At 40.1% G+C, this 25,766-nt stretch overlaps 1 protein-coding gene across 1 annotated transcript in view; it reads left to right on the forward strand.

Annotated features, from left to right (window-relative positions):
- Nucleotides 1-34: 34 nt before the first annotated feature.
- The window catches only part of TAF3 (TATA-box binding protein associated factor 3), a 119,824-nt gene continuing 94,092 nt past the window's right edge, over nucleotides 35-25,766 (forward strand). The window contains exons 1-2 of the mRNA XM_020880518.2: nucleotides 35-394; nucleotides 4,940-5,182. Coding sequence (XP_020736177.2) covers nucleotides 229-394; nucleotides 4,940-5,182 — 409 coding nt within the window. The 5' untranslated portion in view covers nucleotides 35-228. The remainder of the gene's footprint in view (nucleotides 395-4,939; nucleotides 5,183-25,766) is intronic.

The raw sequence follows: 25,766 nt of genomic DNA on the forward strand, positions 1-25,766 counted from the left end.
GCCTCGCCCCGGCGACCATCCAGCGGGAGGCGGAGCGAGTCCAAAATGGCGGCTCTCAGGCTGGCGCGCTCCGTGCTGCTGAGGCTTTGAGGTGGTCGCCGGGGGTCGGGGGGGGACGATTTCCCCGCCGCGGAGGCCCTGGAGGATGAATCGGGGGCCCTGCTAAGGCTAGGCGGCGGAGGTGGAGAGAAGTGGCGGCACGGACTGCGGTGGAGTCCACGGAGCGGGATGTGCGAGAGTTACTCCAGGTCGTTGTTGAGGGTCTCGGTGGCGCAGATCTGCCAGGCGCTGGGCTGGGACTCGGTGCAACTGAGCGCCTGCCACCTTCTCACTGACGTGCTGCAGCGCTACCTGCAGCAGCTGGGACGGGGCTGCCACCGGTACTCGGAGCTGTGTGAGTACCGGGCTGGGTACGGGAGGCTGTCTGGCCGGTCACGAGTGACACCTCCGCGCTCCCCTATGCTCTCCCGGCGTCCGGGAGGTGTTGGTCCTTCGCTCTCACCCCGCGATCGGGTGTCTTCTCGGCCCCTGACGCTCCTTCGCTCCCACTGCCCCTGGAAACTCGAGTCATCCCTCTGCTGCCTCTTCGCCTGCCGCTAACTTATTCCGCGTGCAGCAGGAGCCGGGTCCCCGCTCCCAGCTCCACACCCTCTGCCCTCCTCTCTGATCTGATCATCGGCCTTAATCATCGTCTCCTTTGGCAGCGTGCAGAACCCCCTCCAAAACGCCTCACAGCCTCTGTTAGTTTGGTCCTTTCCCTCCCCTTGCCCGCAAACTACTACAACTAGTTGTCACAGGCGCTCCGTCTACCGGCCGTTTCTTACAAGCCTGGCCGTTCTTCAGCTCCTGACAACACAGACTCGTTGACAGCTCTGCTCCGTTAGGGACACTGCCTCTTCTTTCTGTTTCTGTTCGTTTCACGGACAGCATCTCTGCCAACTTGGTCAGTTTCACTTATGTTCACTTTCACCTACATCTCAATTGATTTCCTCCTCTGTATTTTTATGTCAGTGGTTATCCAGAGTGTGGTAGAGAGATCATAGGCAGTTTACAAGGTTCCCCAGGTAGTCTGGGCTACAGCAGATGGTTTTTAAGTGAATATCTGGTAGTATCTGTTCTTTCTTGGCTCAGTCGTGTCTGACTCTGTTTCGACTCCGTGGGCTGCATCCCACTAAACTCCCCTGTCCATGGGGTTTCCCAGGCAAGAAGACTGAAGTGGTTTGCCATTTCCTTCTCCAGGGGATCTTCCCCGGCCCAGTGACCAAACTGGCAGTCTCCTGCCTTAGCTGGCTGATTGTTTACCATGGGGCCACCAAGGAAGCCCCAGGAGTATCTATAGCTGATGGCATTTACGAAGTTGGGGTGCAAAACATCATCTCATTTATGGGAAGTCTGTGCGTGGAGAGGGAACTGACCCTCATTGACGTTTCAGGGCCTTATTTTTCAGGTGGTAAGCTGGAGAATTGGGTAAAATGTTTCACTGAACATTTTGTTTTGTTAAGGTGGTTACTTTGAAAAATTGACACCCATGGATACACTTTACTTCTTAGGTCCCAAGTTCCATTCCAACTTCCATAGTGCTATCAGAATAACCTGTTAGTCACTCCATAACACAACTCTGATTGTGTCATTCTTAAAAATATTCCATTTAGTTACAGGCTAGAAATCTAAGCTCTCTCGCAGCACATGCTTTCCTTTGTGAGCTCACATTTTCTTATTGTCTGCTGTACTGTCATCCTCAGTCTGCAGCCATGCTACTTGCCTTTCCTGAAAACTTTAAGCCCACCATTCCTGCCTGCGTGCTGTTTCCTAGTTGTCTTTTGCCCCCAGAAGTATGACTTCTGTTTTGAGATTCACTTAACATTTGCTTTAGGAAACTCATCATATCTCTTCTTATAATTCTGTGCGTATTTCTGCCATGTTAACTGAACATCTTGTTTGTTTTTTAAATATATTTATTTATCTGGCTGTGCTGAGTCTTAGTGGTGGCACACGGGATCTTGGATCTTCATTGAGGCTTTTGGGACCTAGTTCCCTAATCAAGGATGGAACCTGGGCCCTCTGCATTAGGAGCTCAGAGTCTTAGTCACTGCACCACCAGGGAAGCCCCTGAATACCTTGTTTTGTAATCATCTGTGTATGTCTCTCATCCTCTTCTCTTCCCTCCCCAGGAGACAAATTTATTATATTTGTATTCAGTAACCTAGTACAATGCCATAATATAATAGGCAGCCAGCAGATACTTGTTGAATAAATATCTGAGCTGATAAGCCACTACCATAATAACTATTTAGTCGTTTAATATTTTGAGTTTTAAAAATGTGTATTTTTGGACTGCTTGTTTTCACAGCTGTGTCAAATCTGAACTTGAAGCTGCCGAGTGGCTCTCATTCACTGTTGTCTTGCACGTGCACCGCCAGCACACTGCTCTCTGCTTTTGCTTCATTTTCTTCCCTCCTCCCTTCCTGGCCCTTGAGTGAGTTTACTGGTATGGTATGCGTGGTCCCGGTTATATTTTTTGCTCCCAAATTCCCTAAATGAGGACGGATGTTTTGTTCCTTTAGGTCAAAATATCCCCAGAATACATAGTTACCTTTCCTGATTCACACAGAAGCAGATAGGTGCTGGCACTGCAAGCAACCAGGTATTCTAGAGTCATTGGGTGAGCCTTGTTTTGCCTTCATGTGAACCTTGTTGATAATTACCCAGTCTCTGTAATGATTGTCTTTTAGTGAGAATAGGATGATCAGGTTCATTACTCCCCATTGTGATTTGGTGACTTTTCAAAAATGCTACTTCCTGGTATACTTAACTGGTTACAGGCTTTTTTAGGTTCCTTTTTCTCCACTATTCTTATTTCAAACTGGAATTCTGTAACATCAGGTCCCCACTATGCAATCTTGTTTTCTGTTTTTATTTCTTTTGTCTTTCTGACACAACGTTTATTGAGCACCACTTATGTATGTGCTACCTGATGGAGACGTGGGATTACTTAGGCATAATCCCTGCCCATAAGCTGTGTACAAGGGTGTCGAAATGTCAGTAGAAACAAAATGATGGTATTTGTTCCTTTTCAAAAAGATAGTCTTTCAGAAAGGAAGTATTGGAAGTTACTATTAATTCAACAAATAGTACATTTAAAAATTTCCCAAAGGGAACGGTTTACCAAAGCACTCAGGAGCAGAAGTTTCCGCATGCACTCTATTATACATTAAACAATGTGTGTGTACACTGAAAGTAGTGCGCGGTATCGGAAGTAACTGCAGGAGAAATAGACGGAGAGACGCATGCGCACTCTGGGTTCCAGGGCCGGCTTCACAGAGAAAACGAGATTTAAGTTGAGGCGTGACGCACAGTGGTGCGAGGTGGGGAGCACGCCAGGTAGAAGAAAAGCATAACCTGAGATAACCAAGTGGGATTCAGTGAGGCGGCCAGCTTGGCATATGTAACCAGTTCATTTAGAAGGTGCTAGGGAAAAGTGTTAAATGGAGAAAAATCAGGTGAGGGAGGGACTTCACAGACAGAGGCAGGAGACACTGCACACTTCGGTGCAGGGGGTAGGGTGCCGCAAGTGATGCTTGAAGACAGTTGCGCTGTCGGTGAAATGCACTAGAGATGCACTGGGGAGGGCTTGGAGCTGTGCTGAGACGGGGAGAGTGGGAACCGAGCGAAGGAGAAGTGCTGAAAGCCGGGGCCAACAAGGATGGTGCAGGGGAAGGACTGGAAAGTCTTGGGCTGAAACTGCACAAATGTGGAGGAATTCAAGAGGATCCCATTTTTTTAGAGTGAGAAAAGAATAGTGCTTTTAATGAGGATCAAAGAGTTGAAAATGCCTGCCTGTCGTTAAGGGGAAGAACAGGTATTCATTTTATGTTCTCTCTCTTTCTTCTACATCATAGAAGTGACCTATACTTGTATAGGAATTCAGAGTACAAAATTCTTGAAGTTAGATGTGAGTCTCATGCCTCACTTCTTCCCTTCCCCTGTCTGCTGCTTTCAGCCCCGTAAACTGTTAAAGTTGAATGTGTATCTTTGCAGAAGTTTTCTGAATGAGTGTTAGCAAGCATGTCTCGTTTTTGCAAACTGTGTATTATTCTTTTCTATTTTACATCATGATTTAGTTTCAGGCAAACTGAATTTGATATGATTATAGGAGATTACAGTAAAAAAAAAAAAAAAGAAAGAAAGAAATAGGCTATCGGAAATCTGGAACTGGAATTTTCATAGAAGTTTTAAAAGATGTAGAGACCTTAAGTTCTGCTAAGGGCAGGCAGAGAAGGAACTTCCTTTTCTAAAGAATCTCACTGTATATAATGCTTTATCATTTTATCTCTACCCATTTTATATAGTATCTTCTAAATACATTTAAAATGTATATTTAAATTGCCTATATGATTAAGTCCTGTCAACACATTTTCTTAGATTTAAAAAATTTTGATTCAGTGGTATAATTCATTGATCACATGTTTATGGAGTGCCAGCTGTATGCCAACCACTGTTGTAGTTTCCAGCATTGTATCAGTAACAGAGAGAAAATGGAATGGATATTTACCTAGCTCAGCATTCTACATATTTGATAAAAAAAAAATAATAATAAACATTTACTTTGTGTCAGCCACTTTACAGGTGCCGTTGACCATCCTTGAGTTACTATTGACATTAGTTTTGTACTGGCTGGTTGTTAGTGTGAATTGTCTGTGGTGTTCTGGCTGGTCATCAGATTGTATTTAAATCGACTTTCAGAGTCAGCTTTCTAATATTTAAATAGTACGACGTTCTGTTGAAACTCTATTCAACTCTTTCCAATAACTGAGTCCTAACTATATACTATATTTGTTTCTGAGTTGCATATTTACCTAATACTTTTTCTCTTAATGCTTTCAAAGATATTCATGGAATTTTCTTAAAATAATTTGCTCTGCTTTTGATTTTGTTTCAGATGGCCGGACAGACCCAATTTTGGATGATGTTGGTGAAGCTTTCCAACTCATGGGGGTTAGTCTTCACGAACTAGAAGACTACATCCACAATATTGAACCCGTCACTTTTCCACATCAGATCCCTTCATTTCCTGTTAGCAAGAACAACGTTCTTCAGTTTCCTCAACCCGGCAGTAAAGATGCCGAGGAAAGAAAAGAGTACATCCCCGATTACATGCCACCCATTGTGTCTTCTCAAGAAGGTTTGTGGGAGTTTTTGTTTCTTGCTCATGTATTTGTAACTTATTTAATGGGTTTTTAATCTGCTTAGGTTTTCTAACTGAATTTAGAAAATGTTATGCTAACATAAATTCTGGAAATGCAATAAAAATATTTTAATATTACTTACAAATTGTTCTAACCTTTAAGGCAACAAACTTGCAGCCAGCCTCAGCAGGCAGAGCCCTGGAATCATCAAGGCATTAATTTCCTTAGTAAATTTTAAGTAGGGGAGAACCAAACGTGACTTCAGAGAGAAGCCTGTCAGGAGACGAAGTAAATGAGAATGGGATATTCATTGAATGAGAATGGGATATTCAGTAAATGAGAAAGGCTTTGAAGCATAAAATTGGGGTGGTTCTCCCCATTTTTTGTAGATGTGAGTTGGATGATACTGAAAACAGTGGGTGAACATTCACTAATATTATGTAGATTTATCCGTATCTTTATGATGAGTAGAAATATTTATATTTTGTCATACAGAATTTTTATTGCAAAAATAATACCTTCTCAGGCATAGTCAGTCCTTGAAGAGTTCCTTTTTTCCTGCATGATTTTACATGTTCATCTTTTAGGTTCACTAAGATTCTAAAGAAATACATAGGTAATTTGTGGTCTCTAATGCAGGTACAGAACATTTTTTGTTAAAAAACAGAGAAGTTACAATATTTTTCTTTTTTAAAATTCTAAAACTGTAGATGTGTTTCAGGATAATGCAAATAATGGCAGAAATAACTTTATAACTTTTTTATTACTGTGCAGTTCAGTGGCTTTAAGTGCATTGACACTGTTATGCCACCAGCACTCCTGTTCATCTGCAGAACATTTTCGTCTCTAACTCTGTAACCATTGAACAATAACTGCTCATTGCCCCCTCCCCCCATCCCTGGCAGCCATCATTCTATTTTCTGTCTACAAATTTGACTGCTCTAGGTATTTCATAGAAGTGGAATTTTACTTATCTTTTATCTGGCTTTCTTCAGTTGGCATAATGTCTTCAAGATTCATCCATGTTGTAGCAGGTGTCAAACTTTCCCTCCTTTTAAAGGCTGAGCTATACCTCATGCATATTAAGCCACATTTTGTTTTCCATCCATTTTTTGATGGCTACTTGGGTTGTTTCTTCTGCTTTCTGGCTCTTGTGGATAGTACTGCTGTGAATGTTGCAAACACTTGATGCCCTGCTTTTCAGTTCTTTGGGGTCTATACTAAGAAGAGGAATTGCCGGATCATATGTTAATTCTGTATTGTTTGAGGAACAGTTTAGACATGGAAAACTGTCGTAGCTGTCTGGTTTGGGTCCCTTGGAAAAAGATGCTACTTGACAGCTTAGCACTTTTCTACTTAAAAGTTCTTAGAGGTTTAATCCTGACTGAAGGCAGCAGTCAGTTTCACCAGTAAATGTGATACAAAGCATGCCTTCAGTAGGTGTTCTTGAATCGAGTTTAATTAAGCATTGCTTGTAGGGTCTTGCCTATAGAAGTTCCTTGTTTCTCCTCCTTTCCAGACTAATGGTACATTAACAGCACGGCTTGGAAATCTTCACACTTGGATATCAGTCATTCCCAGTGTTCCTCAGTAGCTGCTAGAATCTGTCTCCTCCCCACCTTTGAATTTATTGGTATTTGTAACCTTTATTACCTTGGAGGAAGTCTTACTGTTTGTAACCCCTTGTGTAAAGGCATTCTGTTTAAACGCCTCATTCCCTAATGTCTGTGTTCTTGATCTTAAAAACATATTTGTTACAGCTTCTCTAAGCATATATTTACTTTAATAACAAATGAATTTCAACATTAACATCATCAAAGGAGGGTTTCTTGGACTGAGACCTGGTACTAACCGTGTTGAAAAGAACTCCTCTTCATGAAAGTAGCATTAAGTTAGCCTGTGATGTGCCCTCTTGTACTTTAAGAATAGCCTTTGTATGGCTCTGAAATTTTTTTTAGATGAAATGCCACTTAGAAGTATACAAGTACCTTTAAAATGCTATTTAGAAGTACACAAAATTTTAAATTGTGCTAAGAAAACATGAATGGTCATCAAATGCTGGGAGAGAAGGGAAGGCATTACGTAGGAGGAAACTGAAGGAAAGACACTGTTGTAAGTAACTGGCACATTAGTGATTCTCAGAGTGATATTTGTATCATTTCAGCGAGTTAGACCCTGGTAAAGTGTAACAGCAAGACTATGTGTATTATCAATTGGCATGTGTTTGAGCTGGAGCTACTGTCTTCTCCATATAAAGAGTTATATAGTCCACTTTCTCTGTGTACTTTGGAGCTTTCTAAATCTATTTTGTAGTTTTCATATCATTTTGCCTCCCATTCAACCTCCTGTTTAGTAGTTAGATTGTGTAAATTTTTTTCTGTTTTTTTTTTTTTTTTTTTAATTCAAGTTCAATTAATCTTACTTCCTGGTTCACACACAGGTTCCTCTCTGGTCATTGCATGGCCTGCATTTATTAATTTAGAGAGTTAATTATTTTTAATAATTTAGAGAGTTAATTATTTTTAATATTTAAACCCTGATGAGCTTACTACTCAGAACCAAAGCTAGGACTTTGATTATAGTCTATGCTTACCTTCTTGTTTCGTTTTTATGGCACACAAATTATACATAATGAAATTCTCTCAAAGTGATATGGTTATCAGTTTAAATACTGCCAAGGAAATGTAGCTAAGACAGCAGATTTGTACTGGGTAGTGAAGGAGAGTGAAAAATGATTCAGTGATTTTAGCTACTGACTGCTCTCTGAAATTACGATAGTAAATTTTTGAATTTCTCTTCTGGGTTATTTGAAGCAAAAGAAGAATCTTATGTTATTTGAAGTTTCTGCAATAGAAATTATAAACATTCTAGGAGGAAAATAATGTAAGCCTTGACCACTTCTTTTTCCAGCTAACACTTGTCGATTTTCTAAGGAGCAGAAATATTGCTGATTCATATGATGTGCATATTGTTCATAAGGATATAGTAATAATAGGCAGTACAATAAGATGCTTATTAAAACCTTTTATTCAGGGAAAAGAACATAAAATACAGTCCTGTGGTTACCTGGTTTTTAATACAGCCACACAAGTCAACTTAGTAAGTCACTTACAACCTGAAGTCTTTTTCCCACTGGCACAGCACATTAGAAGTTATCTGGTATCCTGGTTAGTGGTGCGCAGTGTGGTGCAGATGTGAACAACTTTGATAGTAACAGCTGTTCACCAAGTGTTTTGTTTTATTTTCCTAAGAGCCGCAGGCATGATCAGACTTTGGTCATAAAATCTTACTAGCAAAGTTCTGTCATGGGGCTACCCTTTTCTCTATCTTTCAACTTGGTTTATGTCGAAAGAAGCGTGTGGGGACTCCATCTGGTGGTCCAGTGGTTAAGACTTTGCCTTCCAATGCAGGGGGTGTGGGTTCGGTCCCTTGTTGGAGAACTGTAGAAGCGCAGCCTGGGCTTCATGGAGCCATTCAGATGTGACTCAGTTAGTTACTGAGTTCACAGTCTCACGAAGTCACTTTACCTTTCCCGGTGGCATTTCCATCGTCTGTCAGGCAGGTATATAATACCTGCCACGAGAGAGATGGTAGGACTGAGGGAGAGCTTCTGTGAGACATTTATATAAAATAGGACAGTGCTTAACACATAATAACGCATGTTGGTCCCCTTCCCATCTTGCAGCTTCTGAGGAATTTCCTTTTCCCTTGAAGGACAATATACATTTGAGGAAGTGATTCAACAATAAGAATAAATCTAAAACATTAGGGGCTAAGGAGACACAAACTTAATAGCTGGGCTGGAGTGTGTGCTTGATGGAGGAGCTCTCTGACTGTCAGCTGTGTGAAGATGGGGTGGGAGAAGATGAGAGATGATTTCCTACCTGTTATAACTGACTATGTGTTTACAAGTGGAACCTCTTTGAAAGGATATTATAAATGCATATCTTGCGTAGACTGTTACAGTTCTGATGGCCAGTACCCAGTGTGTTTTAGCCAAGAACACTACCCACCCGCCAGCCCGCCATATGTATTTTCAGATTCACACCAGTAACATATTTTTCTTTCCTGTTTTGTTGTACCAAGGAATGTGTGAAAAATAGTATTCTCTTCCAGAGTCATTGTTTGGTTCTCAAAAGTATGGTCAGTAGATCACTGGTGTTCTAGGTGATCTGCTGATTGGTCCCTAATATTTGAGAAGGAAAAAAAAATAGAAACCATTTACTCTGCTTTACTTATTGCAGGAAACTTAGCAACCTAGCAAACTTGGTCAAGATACTGTGATGTTGCTACTTTTAGGGTTTTATAAAATAAGTTAACTTTCTTTGAATAGATTTAGATTTATAGGAAAATCCCATACCCAGTTTCATGTAATATTAATATATTACTATGGGATGTTTGTTATGGTTAATGAACCAACGTTGATACATTATTATTATGCATTATTTATGTCCATTATCTTTAGTTTTTACCTAATAACCTTTTTCTGTTCCATCCGTATGCCTATAACTTTAGTTATCATGTCTTCTTAGGCTCTTGTTGACTCTGACAGTTTTCAAACTCCATTGCTGATGACTGTGACAGTTCTGAGGGGTATTGGTCAGAGGTATATAGATGCCCCTCTTGGAATTTGTCAGGCTTTTCTCACGATTGCACTGGAATGACAGGTTTTGGGGGAGGAAGACCACAGTTGTGAAATGCCATTTTCATCGTATCTTATTAAAGGTACATCCTATCAACGCGATCGATCACTGTTGATGCTGACCGTGGTCACGTGGCAGAGGTGGTCTTTCTTGGTATATCCACTCTGAAGGTACCCTCTTTTCCCTCTTTCCACACTGTCACCTGTGGAAAGAATCCCCTATGCGTAGACCACTGTTAAGGAGTAGGGAGTTATACTTCCCCCCCTTTAAAGGTGGAGTATTTCCACAAATTAAACTCTTCTGCAGAAATTATTTGGAATTCTTCTCCATTTGTCTCTTCTCTCCCAGGGCTTATTTTATGAAGCACTTTCAAAAATAAACATTTATAGGTTCAAAATAATTTTAAAAAGTAACACAAGCATGTTGGGGAAAAAAAAATACTGTCCAAGTATATTCAGTATAAAATGAAAGGTCTTCCTCATTTTCCTCATACGCTCGTTCTCCAGGAGTAATGTGTTTAAGGTGTGAATCCTTCTAGGTCTTTTAATGGGAAGTGTTTTGACTCAGGATGTGTGTCCTCTTCAGTTCCTATCATTTGTCTCTCAAGCTGCTGCTGTCTGACTTCCTCTATCCTTCTCTTGAAGTTGCTCTCATTGAGATCACCAAGTACCACCTGACTGGTTGACTTAAAGGCTGTGTTTATCCTTATTTACTGATCTATTTTTTTGGAGGAGTGGGTGTAGCTTAGTGAATTATTACAAAGCAAATACCTTTATAAAGGGCTTCCCTGGTGGCTCAGTGGTAAAAAATCTGCCTGCCAATTCAGGAGATGCAGGTTTGATTGCTGGGTTGGGAGGATCCCCTGGAGAAGGGAGTGGCTACCCACTCTAATATTCTTGCCTGGAGAATCCCGCGGACAGAGGAGCCTGGCGGACTATAGTCCATGGGGTCACAAAGAGTTGGCTTAGTTGGCTTAGCGACTAAACAACAAGCAAATACCTTTTAACCACCTCCCATTTCAGTACCCAGAACTTTACCACCCACTCCAGAGCCCCGCCCTGTACCCACCCCTCTCTTTTCCACTCTTCTCACTTTATTATAGGGAATACTGCTTTGTTTTTCTTAATAGTATTATCAGTCAAATGTGTATCCCTAGATACTTTAATTTCTTTTCACATCCTTTTTTTTTTTACTTGTATCTTTTAAGTTTCTTTTAATCTACAGGCCCCACTTCTAATTCCCTGCCCCCGCCTACTCCCTTTCCCCCCTTACTAATGCATTGTGTTTGTTGAGGAGCCTGGGCTGTTGGACTTTTAGGATTTCCCACAGTCTGGATTTGCTGTGTACTCTGTACCTTCAATGGTGCAGTTCAGTATGCTGCTTTGAAATTGGCAGCACGGAGCTATAAGGAGTGATCAGACTTCATTTCCCTGCCTCTGGCAAGACAGATGTGGGTTTGTACCTATAGTGTATGTTTTTGAGTTAGAGTTTTAAAATATATGGGTGTCTCCAGCTTTGCATTCAGCCTTTAAGCAGAGGTGCATATATTTCAGAGTGGTGAGTAGAGGTTCCAACACACACAGCTGTGATGGACTCCACTTTACAGTGGACCAGGCCAGAATTCTCTTCTGGTTGAAGTGTTTTTCCTTTAATCTGTCTGGATTTATAAAAATAAGAGCACATTTGCAATGTTATAATAAAATAGTTTGTATGCTTCTAAATAAGCAAAGTATTAATAGTATCTAATGCCTTAGGAGAGTTCAGCATTTGGTATTTTATATACCTCAACCACTACATTTGTCTGTTTCTCTCTTCCATGATAGAAAAAGTATTTTGTTGATTTTAATAAAGTTTTAGAAATTTCTAATATCCACAGTTAGATTTCTTGGAAAATTTCCTATGTAGCGGAGGGAGAGCTTGAGAGGTGAATAGGGCAATAGATGTTACACGGCTGACTTAGACTAAGACCCCAGTGTGAGTGCTTTTGTCGTAAATTAGGATTTATTCTCTCTTGCTTTGCTGAGTTTGAATCTTATCTGGGACAGTGCAGTAATTGCATTTTATTTAACTAATTAGCTGCTCTGGCTGCATGGAGCTTTTCTGTTTCAGATAGAATAATACCAAGTTATTTGCTTCACTTACAGTGGTGGTATATCGATCTTGTACCATTGGTGCTAAAAAAATTCAGAATCATATTTTCCTTTATTTATCAAATAGCTATGAAGAGCCTACTGTTTGCCAGGCACCCTGCTTAATTCGGGAGATACAGGGGTGTGTCTCCAGAAAGGGCCAATTTTTGTCTTCCTAGAGTTTCTAATCTAAGAGGGGGTGACAGAAAGACTAGACTAATATTTATGTATGATTTCAAATTATGATTTCAAATTATGCTGTAAGGAATGAAGGACTTGATGACTGTGTTTTAAGTGGCCAGGATATGGTGACGGTGAGGGCGGAGGGTGGCTTTGAGAGAAGAGTCTGGGTGGAACTTGGTCATCCAAGGGGGAGGTGATGGGGCCTGGATTCTGACTGGTGACACCATTGGAGGAAGGACCGTTTTATTCCTGGTGCAGACTTTAAACTCTGCAGTCTAAATAAGAATATTGATTTCTTTTTTCCTGTGGAAGGGATTGCAGTTCAGTAGGTGGCACTCTTTCCTTTTCTGTTAGTGTTTGATATCCAGTTAAATGCCCCCCAAAGTTTTTAAAGTCTTAAGAAAAAGCATATAATTTAAACCTTAGGTGGCTTGTTTTAGAAAGAAAGACAACAGCATTGCTAATAATTTATTGTCTCTGGAACTTTGTTAGAGCAGTTACACATGAATATATTTACTATTTGTTTTAAGGAAACTTTTGTATCTGGCTAAGATTTCTTTTTATCATTTAGCAAAGACCTATATTATCCTTCCTGAAACTCTAGCTTTTCTTTTCAAAAATTTTAAATGATCTGTAACTACCTTTCCCTCTGTTTTGATTTTTAAACATCTTCAAAGTCCCATTAGAAGATACTTTTAATGTGGGCATATTTTCCCCATTTTCACTTTCCCCTTATGTATCCACCCATTTTTCATTTATGAAAAGAAGTTTTGGTTAATTGACATAGTTAATACAATTTGTGTCCTACTGTTGTTTGAAAATTTCATAAATCTTAATTATGTTGAATTTTTTCACAGTGCTTTTCAGGTTTACTATATCCTTCTACTTCTCTGTATATTCATTCTGTTAATTTTTGAAAGTTTGATATTAAAACTCCAACTAAAAATCTTAATTTATCTACTTAAAAAATAATTGTAATATAGAGTAGAACTATATGTAACCTTGTTGTGTATTTTCCAAGTCCCCTGTAAATGTGTTATCATACCTTCATAATTTAAAAAAATAAAAATTAACACTCTCTGATAGAGACCTGAAAAAAAACTCTTCTTAATTCAACATTATTTATATTCTGCTTTTAAAACTTAACATTCTATCATCTTTTTTCCTAGTTCCTATTTTTATATTTACCTTTTTTTTTAAAGAATATACCATAATTTACTCAACCAATCTCTTTAATTTTAGAGACTTTTACTGTTTTTAAGTATTATAATTTTGTCTCAAGTGTCTTTGTACATATTTTTCTTTTATATTATTTTTTATGATAAATTCCCAAGGGAGGAGTTCTTAGATCAAAGGTATGCACACATGTATGGCTTTTGATATTACACACTGCTTTCTAAAAGAAGTTACCATTTTATGATGCTTTTATGATCATCATTTTATGATGATTTTTATGGTCAAAAATAAGTTTTTGACCATACCAGTATGCTAGAGGTCTCACCGGAATTGAATTTCAAAGTCAGTTTTTAAAATTTTAGATTAAAATACATTTGTATTAATGTATTTAAAATGGTGGGGAACACTTTTGTTTTTAGGTAAAAATTGGGAACTAAAAAAATAATAATCTCCAACTGGAACATGTAACAACTGTTACTATGATGTAGTCCTCAAAGTGTGTGTATGTTTACCTGTGCCCATTTAACATAGTTTAATTACAGCATAAATTTTTATATACTGTACTTTTTCATTTAATTAATTCACCTACTATGGGCTAGCCATCAAATAGTTTTTATTTGGAGACGGTGGCAGATGTCAGTGTGAACAGGAAATGTATACGATAGATTCAGATGATTTGGTGTGGGTTTGTCGTTCTGTCCTTGTGTTAGTAGGATGGGGGTGTGGAGATGCTGCAGGTTTGTTAGAGATTTTGATTTGTGGTGCTTACTTGGTGAATATCTTTGAGTATCTGCCCCGTAGCAGTTAGCTGTTCAGCTACAGTGATGGTTGAGAGGTCTCGTCTGAGATGAAAGATGAAGAGTATTACTAATTCCATGTTGCTGGATAGTCTTTATAACCATCACTTTATTTTATTTATAAATTTTTTTCGCTGCACCACAGGCTTGTGGGATTTTTAGTTCCCCAACCATGGGTTGAACCCAGGCTCTACTCAGTAAGGGCGTGAAGCCCTAACCTCTGCCCCCCCCCCCCCCCCGGGAATTCCCTTTAACTGTCATTTTAAGTGACTGTGTGATGGGACACCCCTTAGTCTTGAAGATTTAGGCCTCTTCTAAGTTTTAACTTACACGAATATCACTGTAATACATGCTTTTATTCATACAGTTTTCTCAGTATTTCAGATTATTTCTGATTGACTTTTGAAAATTTGATTACTGAGTTAAGACTATGAAGTTAAAAAATTTTAATGAAATTCCTCTAAAAATATTGTATTAATTTATAGTACTAGTAATATAAAATATCCATTTTATTTCATCTTTCATTTAAAACAGTGTTTCTAACTTAATAGGTGATATTATTTACATTTAAAATTTTAATTATTCTGGTATTAACATTTAACACAATTTGGGAAAACGTGTTCTTAACCTTCAGGGTATTGTTACTTGATTAGCTCCAAGTTTTGGTTTTGAGTTTTGAGCAGTTCTTTTTGTTTGGAAGGATTGGCATTTCATGGTTTTTATTCTTTCTTAGAGATTGTCAAAAGCACAAAGAGAAAATTTATTTAATTTTTTAGTTGAATAAAACTCCTTCTGCCTTGCCATTACCATATGGGTCCATTGCACCCTTATATAAATTTAAGTTACAATATGGGATCTTATGGATCATATTTTCTGTATCTTGAAACATTTTGCTATTTAATCATCATAGGTTTTATTTTATTATGACTCATCATTACTCATCAATTATTCCCAAATATGCTTAAAAATGGAAGAATATGAAATGCAAATATGCTAATAAAATGGAAGAATGGTGAAATCACCTAGATAAGGATGATCCAATAATGAAATAAATTGTCACCTTTCATTTTTCTAATTTTGGGGCCATTTTCTAATTCTGTATTCTGTTTCAAGAATGTAATTAAGAAGACTGAAAGCATCGTTCTAGCCAACTTTTAGGTTTAATTGAACATAGATGAAAGTGCACAATTTTTCATTTTCCACTTGGAAAAGAGAAAAAACTAACATTTCATAATTATTAGACAAATCAGAAATTAAACGCAGAGCTAGCAACATTTTTTGCCTTGTTTTTACTCTCCTTTTACTTTTATTTCTGCAAATTATGTATAAAATGGCTTAAAAATGTGAAGGTTCCACTGAGCCAAGATGTCAAATGGTAATAGTTGTTTTTCCCTGCTATCCTGAGGGTGAAAGTTAGAAACATTTGTCGGGTTTAATGGCGCTATTACATTTGAACACTTCTCTTTAGTGTGCGCAGCCCTCGTTATGTCTTGACAGACACAATGGGGAATAGTTAGAAGGAAGCAGCAGTTCTGGGCCAGTCAGCAGTGGAACGGAAACCTCAGGAAGTCCCAGGGCACGGTGGAGGAGAAAAACTCACTTTTCATTTCCTCTCCTGTACGGCGCGTTCAGGTTAACTTTGAAGGGGCCTGAGCTGTCGGTGGGAAGACTGTCCGCAGTCGAGTGTTACCTGTGTGCTGGGGCCCATCTCAGCAGGCATCGAGTCGTTGGTGCCCAGACCTTGCCAGGTCCCCTGAGAACTGCTCCATATCCTATTGCACACTCAATATGAAACAGGGATACACTTAGTTTTGCATTTAAAGGGTTTCTGAAAGTTCAGCCTCCAGTGAAGGCTGGCAGTGAATTCATTATTATTAAAGCTGCTTTGTAGGGAAGGAAAGGATTGTTTAGAACTGTCCTCTTTGGTGTTACCAGCAATGCTCTGGGAAATTTTTTTTTTAATGGCAAAGAATTCTGTATCTTTACTTGTCTATATGGTACACATCGTAAGTCTTCTTACAAATACTGTACAACTATTGCACCCGCCAAAGTGGTGCTTAACCCACCGTGGCCGCGGAGCCTACCATTTGTTTATAGCTTAACAAATGTTAAGATTTCCACAGATGTTCATGGCAGAGTTTGTTTTTTCTTAAAACCTTTCTTTTCAACCTATCTTTCTAAATTTTAGTAGCAAAAAGGTATAACGCATGGTGAGTTTATATCAGACTTTGAGCGACCAGGGCCTGAACGCTGGACGTGATGGACTTTGGTGAGAAGCTCAGCACTCAGACGCCCTGACCGAGGTGCCCCACACCCCTCTGAGGGCCTTCCACGTGCTGCTGCACTTCACCCTCATCACAGCCCTCCTGCCGGTCCTCCTGCAGGCGAGCAAACTGCGGCGTGGGGCAGCAGGTGACTTTAGCGGTCACGGCCTAATAACTGGGGGATCCAAAGTCTGACTCCAAACGACTCATTTTTCTGTTTGTTTTTTTAAGTTACTTGAGCTCATTTTTTATGCTTAAATTGTATTACTGTGATGGTCCCATTTATAAGGTTCAAATATCCACAATGAAGCTTTTGGTTACTTTATGCCACTGATTTAATCCTGTTGATCATGGACTTCTGGGAAGACTTGAGGGTATCGCCTGAGTTATGTGAAGCATCCTATGTAGGCTAACTATATTTTTAGTGTGTAGAACAACTGTTGTGGTTAATAACATACAATTTCATTTAGTTCATAGTCTTTTGTTATTACGTATTTCCCTAAGTGGGTTCTCCAGGTAGCTCAGTGGTATAGAATACACCTGCAGTGCAGGAGATGTAGGTTCGATCCCTGGATTGGGAAGATGCCCTGGAGAAGGAAATGGCAACCCACTCCAGTATTCTCACCTGGAGAATCCCCATGGACAGAGGAGCCTGGTGGGCTACAGTCCATGGGGTCGCAAAGAGGCAGACACGACTGAGCATGTACACATGCATTTCCCTAGTTAGTGTATACTAACATTACAGCTATGTTGTTGTGGGCATTCATGATATCTTTTGTTGTTACAAAGGAGGGCATTATTTAGAAATTATTGGGAACCGTCAAGTGACTGACTTTAGGATCCCCATCTCCTGATGAGTCCTGTCTGGGCCGGGGTGAATTGCTCAGCTGACAGTGAAACCTGGTGTTATTTTCTGTTAGCAGGGATGTACCTGTAGGTTACATCTTTATGATGTTTTAGTTGAGAAGCATAATTGATGGTTATTACTCCTTTCATTGATTTGCTCTCATGAATGAGAGCATTCATTATATTTTGAAATTGTAGGACAAGTCATACTGTTAATTTGGAGAAGTCACGTTGGAGGCAAAATCCATACCAGACATTAATTTAAGGTTAGAAATGGATACTATTTAAAATATTGACCTTGTAATACATATTCACTTATTGAATTCATTCAGCATGTACTTAGTGATTGTGTGTGCCAGTTAACACAGAAAATACATATGAGCAGAACAGACAGTAGTTTTCGTCCTTGTGGATTTTATACTTTCAGTGCAGTTCAGTGCAGTCGCTCAGTCGTGTCCGACTCTTTGTGACCCCATGGACTGCAGCACGTCAGGCCTCCCTGTCCATCACCAACTCCCAGAGTTTACTCAGACTCATGTCCATTGAGTCAGTGATGCCATCCAACCATCTCATCCTCTGTTTCTTTCTCCTCCTGCCTTCAGTCTTTCCCAGCATCAGGGTCTTTTCAAATGAGTCAGTTCTTCACATCAGGTGGCCAAAGTACTGGAATTTTAGCTTCAACATCAGTCCTTCCAATGAATATTCAGGACTGATTTCCTTTAGGTTTGACTGGTTTGATCTTTTTGCAGTCCAAGGGATTCTCAAGAGTCTTCTCCAAGACCACAGTTCAAAAGCATCAATTCTTCGATGCTCAGCTTTCTTTATAGTCCAACTCTCACGTCCATTCATGGCTATTGGAAAAACCATAGCCTTAACTAGACGGACCTTTGTTGGCAAAGTAATGGCTCTTCTTTTTAATATGCTGCCTAGGTTGGTCATAACTTTTCTCCCAAGGAGTAAGCGTCTTTTAATTTCATGGCTGCCGTCACCATCTGCAGTGATTTGGGAGCCCAAAGAAAATAAAGTCTGTCACTGTTTCCACTGTTTCACCATCTATTTGCCATGAAGTGATGAGGCCAGATACTATGATCTTAGTTTTCTAAATGTTGAGCTTTAAGCCAACTTTTTCACTCTTCCTCTTTTGCTTTCATCAAGAGGCTCTTTAGTTCTTTGCTTTCTGCCATGAGGGTGGTGTCATCTGCGTATTTGAGGTTATTGATATTTCTTCTGGCCATCTTGATTCCAGCTTGTGCTTCATCCAGCTCAGCATTTCTCATGATGTACTCTGCATATAAGTTAAATAAGCAGGGTGACAGTGTACAGCCTGGACGTACTCATTTCACTCTTTGGAACTAATCTGTTGTTCCATGTCCAGTTCTAACTGTTGCTTCCTGATCTGCATACAGATTTCTCAAGAGGCAGGTCAGGTGGTCTGGTATTCCCATCTCTTTAAGAATTTTCCACAGTTTGGGGTGATCCACACAGTCAAAGTCTTTGGCACAGTCAATAAAGGAGAAATAGATGTTCTTCTGGAACTCTCTTGCTTTTTTTAATGATCCAGTGGATGTTGGAAATTTAATCTCTGGTTCCTTAGCCTTTTCTAAATCCAGCTTGAACATCTGAAAGTTCATGGTTCACGTACTGTTGAAGCCTGGCTTGGAGAATTTTGAGCTTTACTTTACTAGCATTAGAGATGAGTGCAATTGTGTGGTAGTTTGAGCATTCTTTGGCATTGCCTTTCTTTGGGATTGGAATGAAAACTGACCTTTTCCAGTCCTGTGGCCACTGCTGAGTTTTCCAAATTTGCTGACATATTGAGTGCAGCACTTTCACAGCATCATCTTTAGGATTTGAAATAGCTCAACTGGAATTCCATCACCTCCACTAGCTTTGTCCATAGTGATGCTTCCTAAGGCCCACTTGACTTCACATTCCAGGATGTCTGGCTCTAGGTGAGTGATCACATCATCATGATTATCTGGGTCGTGAAGATCTTTTTTGTGTATGTGTGTATTCTTGCCACCTCTTCTTAATATCTTCTGCTTCTGTTAGGTCCATACCATTTCTGTCCTTTATTGAGCCTGTCTTTGCATGAAATGTTCCCTTGGTATCTCTGATTTTCTTGAGGAGATCTCTAATCTTTCCATTCTGTTGTTTTCCTCTACTTCTTTGCACTGATCCCTGAGGAAGGCTTTCTTATCTCTCCTTGACATTCTTTGGAACTCTGCATTCAGATGGGTGTTATCTTTCCTTTTCTCCTTTGCTTCTCACTTCTCTTCTTTTCACAGCTGTTTGCAAGGCAGCCATATTTGTTTTTTTGCATTTCTTTTTCTTGGGAATGGTCTTGATCCCTGTCTCCTGTACAGTGTCACAAACCTTCCTCCATAGTTCATCAGACACTCTATCATATCTAATCCCTTGAATCTATTTCTCACTTCCACTGTATAATTGTAAGGGATTTGTTTTTATACTTTAGTGAATAGAATAGAGGGGAAATAAGAAAAAAAAATTATATAGTATTCTTGAAAGGGGATAAGTACTATGAGGAAAAAAACAGGGCATTATGAGTAATGCTGGGGCTGGGAAGACAGCTGCAGTTAAAACTATGGTAGCCAGGTAGACATCACTGAGAAAGGGATGTCGGAGCAAAGATGTTAAGGAAGCGAAGGAGGTAGCTGTGCAGGACTTCTGGGGAGAGAGCCTTCAGCGGAGAGATAGTGCAAAACCCTCCCCAGGGTGCATGTCTGGTGGGTTTGCCTGGCGGTGAGCCTGACTGGTACGGAGTGGTGATGGAGGGGTGGAGGCAGGGCCAGGAGGTAGGGTGCTCTGGAAAGGCGCATCCTGGGAGGCTTCCGGCGGAGTCTGAAAGCCAGGGTGCCTCGGGAAAATGGCTGTTTGCGAGTCTGGGGCAGTAAGTCCACAGAGCAGCCTGGAACATCTACTCAGTCGGCAGCAAGTTCTCAAAGACGGGTAGAATCAGAAGGGCTCAGAGGCCAGCTTAGAGACAGTCCCACTGACTGGTGTTCTGGTAGATGTTTCATAACCTCTTCCAAAAAAAGAAAGGAAGGAAGAGAAAAGAAAAGAATGCATATGTATGCATTCACAGATTTATCATACATTTTCCTAATATAAAAATGGGTAGTACGCCATTTGCAAATAATAATAAAAAATAAGACTAAAAAAAAAATTTTTTTTTCCCATTTATTTTTGTTAGTTGGAGACTAATTACTTTACAGTATTGTAGTGGTTTTTGCCATACATTGACATGAATCAGCCGTGGATTTACATGTGTTCCCCATCCCGATCCTCCCTCTCCATCCCATCCCTCTGGGTCTTCCCAGTGCACCAGCCCTGAGCACTTGTCTCATGCGTCCAACCTGGGCTGGTGATCTGTTTCACTATAAAAAATAAGACTCTTAATTGTAAGTTCTATATAGTCATCTAGTTTTTACAGAATCCTCTTGTTGATTTTTGCTTAACTTTCATATCTGTAACCAAACTACAGGTGCAGCTGCCCAGTGGGTATAGTTCCAATATGCATGGTGGTTGATGTTTTCCCTTGTATTAACAAGGAAGACAAAAGTGAAGCAAAGAATTTGTGTTGAAACTTGTCTCATTTGTTAGTAACAGGAAAGATTCCTTTGCTGAGTTAGATACTGGTCTTTGAATGCTGGAAGAATATGTTCTCATTTGTTTGTACTAATCTACATTTTCAGCACTTTCTCCATCGTCTTCTTAAATCTCGACAATTAACAAAAATCCTTCTGTTTTATGATGTTTACCCATTTCCATAATGGAGACCTGGGCTCAATCCCTCATTTAGGAAGATCCCCTGGAGAAGGGAATACTGGCTGCCCACTCCAGTATTCTTGCCTGGAGAATTCCATGAACAGAGAAGCCTGGCAGGCTATAATCCATGGGGTTGCAAAGAGTCAGACACGACTGAGCAACTTTCACTTTCACACATGATGTAAATACTCCCAGTGTGGCTGGTTTCAAGCACTAAAGCGATGTGATTTGGGAAGAGAGCTGGTGACTAATGTTATTAATAATGTTTTCACCACGCAGGTGCAGTAGATGTAAATAACTCAAAGAACAACATGATTCGGAGTGATGCATTTTAAGTCATTCATTACTTTTGTTTTTATATAATTTAATTAATTGCAAGTTTATATGATCTGATTTTAATTTAATTTTCTCCCTTTTTCCAAGAGATGTATATCTGAAAAAAAAAAAGTCACTTTAATTTTTAAAAATAGAATTTAAAATAAAGCCAGAATGTTCCCTACTTAAAGGATACTTGTCCCTAATCCCTTGTAAAATGATCAATCCTTCTGAAAACCAAATGGCCATCTCACTTTCAGACTGAGGAACATCCATCTATCTGCCTATCTATCTATCTATCTATCTATAGTTAAGGCCCTAAAACCCAAAAGAACTCTATTGAACTTTTAGCTCCCTGGAAGGAAGATAGATCCTGCTTTGTATTTAGCATATTATGATAACGATATTACAGTTCCATCCCAAAAGGACTATGAGAACTAGAAATTCCCCTGTTAATCTTCTAAAATTTCTTTTGAATTTACTTCTTAATGGAATCAGATCCGCTTCTCTTTCTGTTTGAGTCACAATCAGAGCAAATAGGCACTTTGTTTCTAAGGCGGTGTTATTTGGGTGGTCATGCTGGTGCCTAAAACAAGTAAATGAGAAAGAAAGGAAGATAAAGGGAAAAAAACAAGGATTAATGAAAATGCAGGCTCTTCAGCATGCCACCTAAACTCCCTTCTGATACGGTGTCTCTCCTGTCATGGGTACGTCGTTTTTTCCCATTCGCAGACTTGAGCTGCTTCTCACCACTGCTCTCACAGGCAGTCTGTCAGGGAGCAAGTTCTCTGGAATCGGAGGAGAAGCTGGCAGGGTGCCTGCAGGGTAGCACCGGGTACTCCCAGAGAGTCAGCGCCTTGGTGCCGGCGAGTCTTCGGGACGTCGAAGTGGACACTGGATAGGGTATCATTTGGGGAACCGTCACAGGACTCCACTCAGACTAGTTCTGGAGTTTTAAAAGGCATTTTGATTTTATGTTGCTTGAATTCTTCATCCTATTTGTGAGTTATTTCATGAAAGGGGAATTGTATTTTGATTTGAGGGAATAATGACTTTTTTTTCCTTTCACACGGGTATAAATATCATCCAAGGAAAGCTCTGAGCTTTCTCATAGCTTTTTTACACAACTGTTTACCTCAGCACCTTAAGCCATGTTTTGTTAAGGTTAAGAAAGAAAACCCAGGCGAAAATTAGAGAAATTATGAAACTACTATTAGCTTTCTAAATTCATTAGGGGAATACTCTGATTTTCAGCCATACTGCACCCCCAGGGCCTTTTCAGCGTTTCTGAAATACGTTGTTTTTTTTCCCTACCAACCTTAGGGATTTTTCAGAAACTTTATCTACTTGTCAGTTGAATTATTTGGGGGGGAGGTGGGAGTAAGGAAGAGTGGAATTTGAGGATTTATGGGGTTGACACGTTATGAATAGGTTTAAATGGCCTCAGTAGCATATTAACTGTTGAGCTCTATTTTATTACAAATGGGGATGTGAGATTATGTAACTGCCTTATATCCTGTCACCTCATAGAACAACTCCTCTTTCAATAGTAACTGACCTGGCTGTTAAAAACAGTCTTTCCCCAAAGAATTTTAATGGCAGAATCATGAACTTTTTATCTTTATCCTAAAGGTGCTGGTTTACAAATCATCAAAGAAATGAGCGGTATTACTAGAGATTTCCAGTAATTTTGTATAATTTGGACTTGGATTCTAGTTCTTTCACTGAATTAACATTCAGTTTTTCTTCCTGGTACTTGGTTCCTTAAAACCTCCCGCACGACCTAATCATTTATGTTGGATTTTCTGAGGACTTAAACCCAGAAAACAGCTTCTCAGGTTGCTCAGAGCAGCCTTTCCTAAGAGGTAAGGGAGAATCCAAGATATGTAGGTAGTGCGAACATCAAAAGATATCAATTAAAGAAAACCAGACATCTTGAGTTAATAAATTTAGTGCTTTTCTGTGTACGGGAAGTTGCGAGAGTCTAGGCTCCTTGAAATCATTCCTTTGAAGGTGGACCTTGACTGTCTAGGGCCAGCATCCTGCTTTTCTCCATCCTGTAGGATCACCTCAGGGTGCACGGTCAGGCCGCCCCAGTGGCTGATGGCTTGACAGCTGCAGCATCCTTTGTTTTGCTGATATGGCAGGTGACATTTTTTCTCCCACATCAGCTAGGCTACAGTTAATATCATTAATAACATTGATTTATTCTTGGATATATACTTAGTTTTTCATGAGCTCTGGTCATTCCTGACTATTTAGGAAAACTCCAGAATTTCTTTTTCCAATGTCTTGCAGCCTGGAACATGGAAATAGGAGTCTGAAAGTTCTCACCTGGGCTCCTTAGTTCCTCACTGCATTATGTTGAAAAGTCTTAGCTTATTAACTGAGTTCTGTCTTTTTGTTTCTTTTGACTCAGATACATCTTTTGTTAATAGAAGTTACTGTAGGGTTATTGTGAGTGTAATGTGTGTAACATAATGGGAATAGTGCTTAGAACCTTGTCAAGCACCCAGCTCTTTAGTTGTGTTTTAATATCAACATCATCATCATCGTCATCATCTTCAGATGTGCTGATACATTACAGCATTTCTTCTTCATTTTTGTTTGTCTGTTGGCTTGATCAGATCATCCAAGATACAGCTTTGCTTGTAGGACAGAAAGTGGGAAAGTGTATGAGGAGTTACGGCCCTGGCTCTGCTTCTTGTCTGGAAGCAGTTCTCTTCAGGATGGAGAGAGTTGGAAAGCTGGGTGTCCTCAGATAGAAGGGGGTGAGCTCTGAGCAGCCTCTTCTCTGCCTCCCCAAACAACGAAAACAGGCTGTAGTTACTGACTTCACAGAGAAGCAGATTTACCCCCTCTCTTCCCTGTGTCTTCTACTGAAAATACTATCTGATCGACAGTGGCTGAAGCCTTGTAGCCCACTTGTTTCAATAAAGATGACAGCAGGATACCAGCAGTCACATGGACTTCACATAGTTGCTTCTGGTTTGTTATAATAAGACTGACTCTGACCTGCTGTACCTTTAGGCACTTGATCTTGAGGTGTGACCTGTCTATTTCGGACCCAGGCAGCGTCACCTTGTAGCTGCAGCACTTCATGTGTCTGCTTTGTGAGCGGAGCCGGAAGGCGAGTTTCTGTTCGACAGTTAGGAACCAGCCAGCTTGTTCTGAGCATCCACCATGTGTTCATGGGGCTCATCCCCTCAAATACAGCATCTACTTAATCCTCAGAGCCTCACTGTAAGGTAGGTCTTCAGTCCTCATCATAGATGAAAAACTGAGGCTCAGAGAGGTTAGATCCTTTCTCAACTGGTAGAGCCAAGTCTGAAAGCTGGGATTTGTAGGACTCACTGTGTGTCTGTTTTTAATCATCTCTTAATTAATCTCGTATCAAACAAGTGTACATGATCAGTCAGGGATGCATAGGGATTCTGAAAGTTACCATGCTTTTTCTCCTGTTTAAGGTCAGTGACCTGAGGCTTGTCGGTGGGGATGACACCAGAGCCTTTGCTATGTGTGTGTGTGTGAGTGTGTGTGCTACTGTGAATGTGTGTCCTACTTGCATCCTCACCTTCTTCAGGTCTTCAGTCACATGGCATCTCCTCAAGACTTTCTGGAACACCTTGTTGAAAATCAGAGCCCTTTTCCATCCATATGCATCCTGTCTTCAGGTCCTGCCATGTGGTTTCTGGGTTCCGGGAGGGCAGCCGTGATTATGGGCTTTTCCTGCAGCCCATCCCAGGTTGGACTGTGAGAATAACAGAGGACCCATATTCTGACTTCCCCACTTCCTGATACCACATCTGTGGTGAGACTTCCTGCTGTTCACCTCGTTCATTCACTCATTCATTCCTCCTGCCATGCCTTTGCCCTTGAGAGAGACGGGAACTTGAGGCCATTCTCAGTTGAGAATGAGCTAAGGAGACAGAAGGAAATTCATTTGCACTCATGTTTCATTCCATTTTTAAAATTTTTCTTGATTGAAAGTAGAGTAGCATTTCAGATGCTTTATAGTACTTGACACTAGATTTTTCTGCATTCCCATATGAAATTTAGGACCACCCTATAAATTTCTACATGAAACACTGCTGGAATTTGTGTTGGGACTGCATCAGATCTTAGACCAGTTTGGAGAGAATTGAAACCCTAACCCTGTTGAGCCTTCTGATAAATGGACATGGGTTAGCTCTCCATTTATTTAGACCCTCTTTAGTTTTTCTCAGCAGTGTTTTGTAGTTTTCAGTGTACATCTCTTACACATATTTTGAAAACTTGTGTTTATAAAAGTGATTAAGTATTTCACATATTTGATGCTGTTTTTTTTTAGAGTTTTAGGTTCACAGTGAAATTGAGCAGAAGATACAGAGTCCCCAGTTGTTACCTGGGGAAGTCTTCTCAGGCTCATGCTGTTCTGCCATTCCTGGAAGTTGAACTC

The sequence above is a fragment of the Odocoileus virginianus genome, chromosome 9 (assembly GCF_023699985.2).
Source record: "Odocoileus virginianus isolate 20LAN1187 ecotype Illinois chromosome 9, Ovbor_1.2, whole genome shotgun sequence".
NCBI lineage: Eukaryota > Metazoa > Chordata > Mammalia > Artiodactyla > Cervidae > Odocoileus > Odocoileus virginianus.